The following is a 9,430-nucleotide window of genomic DNA, read 5'->3' as shown; positions in this document are numbered from 1 at the left end:
GCCACGCTCCCGCCCTCAGCCGGAGCTGGCTCGTCGGGACACGGGCACCGCTCCCCCCGGCCCCGCGGCCTGGCAGCACCAATGCCACCGGCGTGCCCCCGGGAAGGGCGCCTGGACGCCCAGAGCGGAGGTGCGCAGCGGCCAGGCGCTTTCCCCAGCCGATGGCCACGTAACGGTGCTAGCGCAGCCCATGAAACTACTGCATCCCGCCGAGAGGCAGAGCCGGGCGCACCAGCCCAGCCCCGGGGTGCCCGGCACAAGGGTGCGTGTCTGGGCACTCAGTGCAGCGAGGGGGGCGGCAGCCAGCGCTGCAGGGGGGACCTGTTTCTGCAGTCCGTGTGATAACCACTGCCTCTCCCGGGGAAGTTTCTCCATCCACCCATCTTGCAGGAAAGCGGGCCCTGCAAGGCTCCTTGTCCCCAGGTTGCTCGGCAAGTGCAGCATGCTGGTCACGCTTCCCAGCGCGCACCACCCAGGAACCCTTCTAAGGTCACCCTCAGCAGCCCTTGTCACCTTTCCACACTCCTTTGAAGCATAAGGACAGCTTTAGAGAATGACATTTCCAAAACTGGGATGGAGGGATGACACTGAACTCGGCACAGGCTGATGCTTCTTCCTCAAGGTACTGTTGCCTATAGCAAAGGTGGCTGAATTCCCCAAACGATGAACAGTGCTAACGTTGTGAGTCAAGACAACAGGTAGCATAGAGAAGATTTAGATGTCTCTCTCTAGCGTTTTTGCTAGGCCTTCTGGATGGATAATTCAGCACAGCTAGGCTGGACACTGAGCCTTCATCCTAGCACCCCTCCAGAAGGGACACTTGGGCTGGAAGAACCCCCTGGTAGCTCCCATACTGCAGACCACCAGGAGAGTTTGCAGATCTGGTCCAAGAAGAGGGGTGTAGTTCATCAGCTATGTTTAGCTGTTAAAAGAGATTTTTTTTTTTTGTTTGTCAGTAATGACCTATATTATTTCTAACTTTGTTTCTCAACAGAGAGAAACTAAAATAATATTTAGGGTTAGTTCTTATTCTCTATACTAATGTTATATATGAAGTACCTCAAACAAGTGTGGGTGAAGTACCTCAAACAAGTGTGGGTCCGAGGGCAATTTGTGCTGGGCAATCATGGTCTGAGCCAGGACTGCAATGCCACAGAAACACAGTATGTTACAGCCACTGTGGGCCATCATGCAAGAAGGAGATCAAAGACACCCTTGCTCAGACACTACCTTGCCCTCCCTCCACGGGGATGGCAAAGCTCAGCCTCTCTGAACTTCCCCTGTGCCGAGCCCCTGCACCCGCAGGTCTGCTCACCCACCAGTCAAACCAAAGCTCTTGCCCTGCGCCTCGCTCCATGGGGTGTCTCAGCTGCTCCCGTGGGCAGATGCTGTGTCTGGAAAAGCAGTGAAAGAGGCAGGCAGAAGGAAGCGTTAGGGGTAAAGGAAGCGTTAGGGGTATCACCACACACCGGTGCCTTGCTCGATAGCTGCCAGCCTGCAGCCTCATGGCCAGGCCGCCGCAGAGGGCCAGCTCGAGGCAGCGCTGCCTGGGGCTGCCCATGCCTTGTCCTGCTGCCAAGGGCTGCCCGGCTGCAGGTGCATCTGCGGCTGGACTGCGGGGCAGGGCCATGCCCCCTGCTAAGGAAATGCAGGTGCAAGAGTGACAGGGGGTGTTTCTGGCTGTACCTGAGTGTACAGAGCCTGGCACTGTTTTCACTGCAGAAACACCCGTGTGGAGAAGCCCCATCCAAGAGAGTGCACCAGGGAACAGGGCTGTGAGACCAACCAAAATGTGGGCAGGAGGAGCACTACCCTTCCAGTCTAGCATGGCTTTTCTGTACCATAGAATCATAGAATGATTTACATTGGAAAAGACCTTTAAGATCATCAAGTCCAACTGTGGATGCTTGAGGTCCGGGCTCATGTCCTGTGCAGAGCTCCCTGTGCATTTCTTTTTTGGCAGCTTTTAAGAGAATGTCTTCATCTTTTCACATGTTCATATTAATTTCTCTATTTTTTTAATCCTTTTTGCAGCACTATTTTTTGTCAACAGAAACTCTGCTTAGCTTTTGGCATTGAACTGGTCGCTGATCTTGAAATATTTAATTACTCCAGTATCATGTAAAGAAACCTGTATTTGGCCCTGCTGCTGCTTCTTGGTGCATACCTGCTGTGTGGGGAGAAAGGATTTAAACCTCCAGAAGAACCAAACCAAGGCCAGGCTCATTTTTAAACATTATCTAATTTACCAGAAAGAGAGGCAGTGAAAGGCAGGATGGGCTTTGATCATGCCTAATTATGGAGTGTAATATTAGATACATGGATACAATATTGCCATGGGTGGTTTTTACTGCCCAGAAAAACAAAATTTTCCTTAAAGAAACAGCTGTGTCCTGCCTGCAGCCTGCAGAAGAATGGCATTAGTCACGTGCAGTCCAACACGTAGCGCAATTGTAAAGTTCGCTCTATGAGACTGACAGGAGCTATTCATATCGGCCCCTTCCACCATCTGCCTGAATGGCAGGCTGCGGGGTAGCAGCGGCCCCCCCGCACTGCCTCTGCGTGGCCTCAGCACTTAGGGCCTGCTCAAAGTCTGTCCCCAAGTGCAGAAAATCGGGGATTGAAAGCAAAGAGAGGATGTCACTCAGGTCAAAGCAGATTGTCAAGAGGAAAAGAAAAAAGAAGGGGGGGGAGGGAGGGAAGAGTCAAAGCTTCATCTGCTGGGAGTGCCAGGTTGCTCTGCTCCTGGGAGCAGAGGTGTTGGCCCCAACAAGGAGATGAGGAGAGAGAGCAAAGGGGACGACTGGACAGCACAACTGGGGAGAAATCCCATATTCTCCCTCGTTCTTCCCTCCCTGAGGTTAGAGGACTCGGCTCCGGAGCAGGACCAGGCTGCGTGAGGGTCAGTGCCAGGGCGAGACGTCCCTGCTGCTGCCTGCAGGGGTGCGGGGAGGGGTGCTGAGGGCTTTGGCTGCACCCCTGTGCACATGCTGTCAGACATCCCTTGGGGGCTGGTGGCAGGGACCTGCACCATTTGTCTGTCCCAGATGTCCTTCAGGTCTTTGTACTGGGAGCCAGGCCACCAGCTTTGCCCACACCAGTTTTCTCACAGATAAATTTAATCCTCAGAAATATTTATGAAGGTAACATATAGGTTTTTTTTCCCTTTCAGAATGAACTTTCAGGTCCTGGCAGGCTTACATCCCAGGCTGGGGCCCGGCTTTGAGTCCAGAGGACAACCTGTTTGGAAGCCTGACCACCAGTGTCCCCCTTTTGAAGGTCAGACTGGATGGTGGGGGATTAATTTTCATCCTATGACCTGTTTTTTTTTTTCTCATTTCGAGACAGTGACATCTTTCCTCGTGGGTGAGATTCCTGCTATCATTGCCTGAGGTGTGTGGCTCAGAGTTACTACAGTCTCCCATTGCATTCACCCCTAAGGTCACCCAGATCTTCCAGTATGATGTTAAATAATATCTTCCTTTTTTATGCCATCAGCACAACATTAACATCCCTCCGCTTCAGTCACTGTCAACAAGAAATCTAAAATCAGGACCCCTGAGGAACAGCTTTAGTGGTGTTCCTCCACCCCAATATTTCTCCTCTCCAGGCCAATACTTCGTTTCACCACAAGCCATCATCACCTCCTCACAGGCTCCTGGCTCTTCTACAAACTCTTGCTCTTTCTTTTTCCAAGTGTGAAGGCAGAGCAGAAGCTTAGGAAACAGCAGGTATGTGAAAAGATACCATGCAACTGAAATATCTTTGCTTTTATCTGCCCTTAATGGACAAAGAAAAGGCATGATTCACAGGTGGCCCATCTGGGAATTTTGCAGCTTATTTTCTTACCATGTATCAAAACAGCTGGAGCCCCATTTTCCCTTTGCTTCAAAGTGCACGTTCATTAGGCTCAATAAGGAGTCACAGGATTGTGACCCAAATAGGGATAAATAGTTGAAATTTTCTGCAAAACAATGGAAATTTTTTCCTCTCTTCCCCTAAACACAGACAAGCAAAACCTCTAGAGACTTTAGAAAGAAAATCTTTTGACCATTGTTAAGAAGCCTTATTTTTCAAGTAAAAATCTGAAAGGTGTTGGTCTTTTTTTTTTTTTAATAAAGGGAGATTACCTATTTTGAACACCCATGGGGATGAGATGAGGATATCGGTGCTTACCACACAGGTGTGTACCTCAGACAAAGAGATATCCCAAATCAGGGAGGGCACAAAGCCACTGAGAACTGATTTCAGTCCAGGCCTGCCCAGAAAGTGTACCATGTGATATGCAGAGTCGTTATCCTGACAGCGGGGTGAACCCTCTGACAACCCCTGTTGCTCAGGCTAGGGTGGAGAAAAAGCTCTGTTTTAGGGGAGGAAGAAGAATTTTGAGTAAACTAGTGTCAGAACAGTGACTTCTGTATCTCTGTACCACTCAGTTGTTCACTGAGCTGCTCTTTGCTTTACAGACCATTAACATAACAGCAGTAATTTGGGTGTTCATGCTATTTGAAGCGCTTGGGGCACTTACGGCGGAGGGATCCCTACCCCAGTTAATGGTGTGCGTTGTAGTTAGTGGGTCTGCTCACACAGTCCAAGCCAGCCTGATGCTGGAACACCTTTGCTGAATGGGCCCCTCAGCCTGGAAATAAGCTGCAGGAGGTTTTGGTGTAGGAGTAGCTGAAGACTGACATCACTTAGGAGAGACACTTTAAAAACAGTTCCTAGGTATTTTTGTGTAAGAAAATGTTCTTTTTTCTCTCCTTTATTCAGTCTTGAAGGAAAGACTGCACGTTTAGGAGAGGCCTGGCTGCAACTTTGAGGTGAATTGATTTATTCTTGTGCTTTACTGAAAAAAAGGAGTTGGAAAACTTCACATACCAAAAATTCCCAGGAAGACAGCTGTCAGGGGGTGACATGTTGGATATGAAGTGGCTCTCCAGCTGGTCCCTGTCTGCATGCTGAGAAGGCATGTGGAGACATTTTTTCAATTGCTGTACTAGTTTGACACATTCACAGTGGAAAATGATGTATCATTCTTGAGCCTTTGGTTGGTGGACACTTCAAAGTGCATTGGATCCTCGGAGAGGAGTGCCCTATTGTTAATTGTTCCTTTCACATGTACATTGGGATGAACACGGCCAGAGCAGCGAGGAACAAAAGGGCTCCGGTGGCCTCTTAGAGAAAACCCTGTGCAGCTCAACCTGAGTCTGACCTTGAAAGGGTGGGTTGCTCTGTTTTTTAAATCCTGCTCGACAGTTCATTCCCCGCCGGCTCCCCGCCGTTACTCAGCTGCAGGGGAACGAGATGCCGGAGCAGCGAGCACAGCGGGGCATGGGGAGCCCCTCCGCTGCTGCCACGTGGTGCCCAAGGAGCTGCATCCTGAGCAAGCGTCCTTCCAGGAGGGGACAGGCACAGCTTGAGTCTGGGGGCTTGGAGAGGGCTTCTGCAATGGGAGTGTTGGAGGGGTATGGGTTTCCCTTACCCTCCAGTAAGCAGGCGAGCCACATCGACCCTCCTCAATCTAACCGGCCCACTAGCCCTCAGTCTCAGAGCATAGCCCAGGGGTCCTGAGCCCCTGTGATTGCATATAGGGTCTCATAATACGTGGCATGAGTTTCCCAGGCCTCTGAGGACACAGTTCATTAACATCTTGAGACAATCCTTTGCTTCCAGGCACCTGTCCCATGTTTCTCTGTCTCGCCCTCTTACCCCTTTGGGCAACCAACTAGATCTATTGAGAGATTGCAGTGTGCAACATGGTGTCCAGGTTGGGTTCAAATGCTCAAGCACAGGAGGCAGTTGGTTCCTACAAACAAAGATGTGATCCCTTGGTGTGCATCTCTTTCAATGAGCTAGACAAAACCTCTCCCTGTAGCCTCAGCTGCACAGAAGGATCTGTGTTGGGTCACCGAGAGGCCAGGCCCCAGCTCGTGCATCCTGAAATAGATGCTCAGACAGGTGTCTGGAAATTGCCCCCACTCAAATGAGCCAAATGGAGAAGACTGTGCAGAGATTTGCCTGCTGGCCTGAGGCAGATGATAGAGGCTGCAGGCAGAGCTAGCTGCCCAGGTCTCCCAGGCAATGAACCGCTTCTGAATTAGAAACTGGAAGGAGGGAGGCTCAGTGGCAAATCAGCCACTGTGTTACAGCCCGCCATGGTGCCAAAGGCTCTGTAGCACCTTCTGCTGCAAGGTGTCCTGGCCCCAGGGTCTCCCTAGACCTGAAACACCTGAGCCAGGGTGCCGGCACGTGTGGCTTGTGCCAGACTGGGAGAATTGATGTGAACAGGGATGGCAGCACTGGGCACACCAGTATGCAGACATTGAGGAATCCTCCCTGAGGCCTCTGCCCAAAGTTTAGTATAATGGCACAGTCTGGATCTTGTCCTTCTCTAAGGAAAATGAAAGTAATAGAAATACAGTAAAATAACCGTAAAATGCAGCTGTTTTCAACCCTCAGTTCTCAGGCCTTTGATGCCTCACATGAGTAGGGTAGATTTTACTTGCAAAATGGCTTGGACTTCAGTCCCTGCTTTCCCCAGGGCATGCATGTGTTTGGTCCAGAGTGGGCAGCATCTCTCTGATGGTAGGTGCACGTGTCCCGTGCCCCTCTCCACTATTCCCATCCCGAGGGTGCTGTGGGCCGGAGAGCGGGAGCAGTGCTGCTCTGGCCGTGGGAAGCAGTGGGTCCCGGGCTGGCACACAGGCTGCCGCCAGCTCTGTGTCATCGGTGTGTCCAGTGAGCACCGAGGGCAGCCCTTCTGCTCTCCTCTTCCTCCAGCTCTCCTGCTATTAAGTTATTGCCACCCCTTAGGGACAAGCCTGCGAGAAGGAGGAGGGCTCGCATAACTCTGGATCAGTAAAGGAAGCAGCTCAATTAGCATTTCACACGCCTTTTCTTCCCTCTCTTCTTACCTTCCCTGCAGCGGGCATGCTTTCCCCTTAAAGGATTGTCCTGTTTCTGCTCCTTGCCAGCGTTGGCAGGGTGACAGTAGTCGAGTGTGCAAACTTGTGCTATTGTCCCCAGGCCAGGGGGAGTCATGGAGACCCACTAATATGACACAGGAAAATGTTTGCTGATGGCAATTCTATGGGCTTTGTCTAACTCTTTCTCCATCATGACGACTCGATTTAAGTCTCTAACTGTTTGACTACAGATGCAAGAGTACTATCCAACTCCATCCTTTTGTCCGGGTAGTTTGAATGGGTAATTCAGCTTTTGTGTAACTCAATTGAGGGGGCAAACATAAAGACAAGATTCTTGAGCGCTCAAGCTCCCTTTCCATGGATATCTGCACATCTCTTTAGAGATTTGTTCCTTTCCTACCTTTTTCTGACATCATCCTCCCCTTAAAAAAAAAAAAAAAAAAAAAAAGTCTCTGATGGGGAACGGTTAAAAGTAGGCTAGCCCGGTCCCCCGTATTACATTGTCCTGTGCCAACGAAGCATGGTTAGTGTCAGCTTCCAGACAGCTTCGGGGAGTGTGGAGAAAAGGGTGTCTAAACTCTCCTAACTCATGCTCAGCATTTTTGCTTTGGATTGTGTCATTTTTAAAAAGAAAGGCCTCAGTACGGGTGAAGAGGATAGGGGAGAATGGTAGAAATCACGGGGAAATGATTGTATTTATTAGCTGTCTTTCTGTGGCTGTCCCCATGGTGACAATTTGTGATGGCAAAGAATGCGAGGAGGGGAGGCTGATGCCTGATTGGGATGCTTTGTATTTGGCAAAGTGGCTTCTGATTGGCCTGGGAGAGCCCCGAACTCGCCGGAGTCGATATTCATTCAGCTTGCTCAAGTGCTTGCTAAACTGCATCCAAACACTGGCGGGCCCCGGCTGCCTCCGCCGAGGTTGGCGGTGTGTAACCTGCCTAACGAGATTAGTGGGGAAGGGGCTCTTCTCCGCAGCCACGCCGCAGCCGCCAGCACCGGCGAGAAAAGCCGCCGCGGTTTGCTTACGGGGAGGGGGGGGCGCCCGCCCCGGCTTCTTTCCACCAAAGCACTAGCTAACAGGATTAGACGCCAGGCTGGCCGGCATTCGTGAGCCAGTCCCGGCGCTGGTGCGTGCCGGGGCAGCGGTGTGGGGTGGTGGGCTGCGGGCGTGAGGCGGCTCCGCCGGGAGCTTGCCAGCTTGGAGGCGAGCTGATGGACAACTTGTCTGCATGGCTGAGAAGTTTGACATGTCCTCCCACCCTCCCTCCATTTGCCTGGTGCTATTTGAACCAAGGCTTCCTGCTCTTAAGTCTGCCCGTCATGTTTTGCAGGTTTGCCAAGGTTTGTCTGAAGGTGGATTATAAACTTTTCACCGGTGAGGTGAAACCCCTGCTGACCTTCGTCACCCTGGCCTCCAGCGACATCAAAGCGGCTCTGGATAAATCGGCTCCGTGTCGCCGGTCAGTTGACCACAGAAAATACTTGCAGAAGCAGCTCAAGCGGTTTTCTCAGAAGTACTCACGGATCCCACGGTGCCACCCCAGCAAACCCCCCGAGTGTGGCTGGCGCAGGGGGGCAGAGGACCGGGGCCGTGGCCCCCAGCCTGAGGCACCTGACCCCAGTCCCCAACGAGGGGAAGAAAAGGAAACGGAGCTCAGACACTGCCGGCCCAGAGAGCCCCCCCGAGTCTGCCCCGCATGCTGGGGAGAAGGACCCTGCCGCAGTCCTCTCAGGCCGGGTGGGTGCCTGGACCTGCTGCCCCTTCCCCTGCCCTGGGCCGGGGGTGTACCAGCCCCCGGGTGCGTTGCCCCCGTCGCCCTTCCCGGGGCTGGGGCTGTGGAGAAAAAGTGCTGCTAGCCCCCCCGAGTCTGCCCCGCATGCTGGGGAGAAGGACCCTGCCGCAGTCCTCTCAGGCCGGGTGGGTGCCTGGACCTGCTGCCCCTTCCCCTGCCCTGGGCCGGGGGTGTACCAGCCCCCGGGTGCGTTGCCCCCGTCGCCCTTCCCGGGGCTGGGGCTGTGGAGGAAAAGTGCGGCCGCGCTGCCAGCGGAGGTGCCACATTTCTGCAAGGAGGCCGACGGCATGGGGCAGAAACTCTACAGGCCTGTGGTTTTGAAACCCATCCCCACCAAGCCTGCTGTCCCCCCACCGATTTTCAATGTTTTTGGCTATCTTTAGCCGGGGCAGGTGTCAGAGTTGTGCCAAATGTGACAGCTCCTGAGAGTGAATTGAGCCGCCTGGTCAAGCACGGGGCAGCGTGGAGCGGCGGGGGGAAGGAGGCTGGCAATGGCACCCTTTTCCTCATGGGCGGGCTGGAGCCGATTAGGAACTGTTGGGAAGCTACTCGGGCTCCACTCTCCTCTCAGTACACGGGTGTAAATCGGGAATAAGCCTTACGAAGCCGGTGGCACAGAGAGTGAGGCCAACCAGGGCTCTTTCATCGACAGGCATTGTCTAAGTGGGGCTGGGGGCCCATCATAGCCGCACTTGTAACACCTAGGAG

General features: G+C 52.8%; 1 protein-coding gene across 1 annotated transcript; it reads left to right on the top strand.

Annotated features, from left to right (window-relative positions):
* Positions 1-8,249: 8,249 nt before the first annotated feature.
* Positions 8,250-9,105, top strand: FAM181A (family with sequence similarity 181 member A). The gene is given in 2 exon segments (XM_035888715.1): positions 8,250-8,608; positions 8,610-9,105. Coding segments are annotated over 2 exon segments (855 nt in total).
* The last annotated feature ends 325 nt before the right edge of the window (positions 9,106-9,430 follow it).

The sequence above is a fragment of the Egretta garzetta genome, unplaced genomic scaffold (genome assembly GCF_000687185.1).
Source record: "Egretta garzetta isolate BGI_Z169 unplaced genomic scaffold, ASM68718v1 scaffold361, whole genome shotgun sequence".
In the NCBI taxonomy this organism is placed as follows: Eukaryota; Metazoa; Chordata; class Aves; order Pelecaniformes; family Ardeidae; genus Egretta; species Egretta garzetta.
The sequence above is the reverse complement of the archived record's forward strand: the minus strand, read 5'-3'. Positions and strand labels throughout refer to the sequence as shown.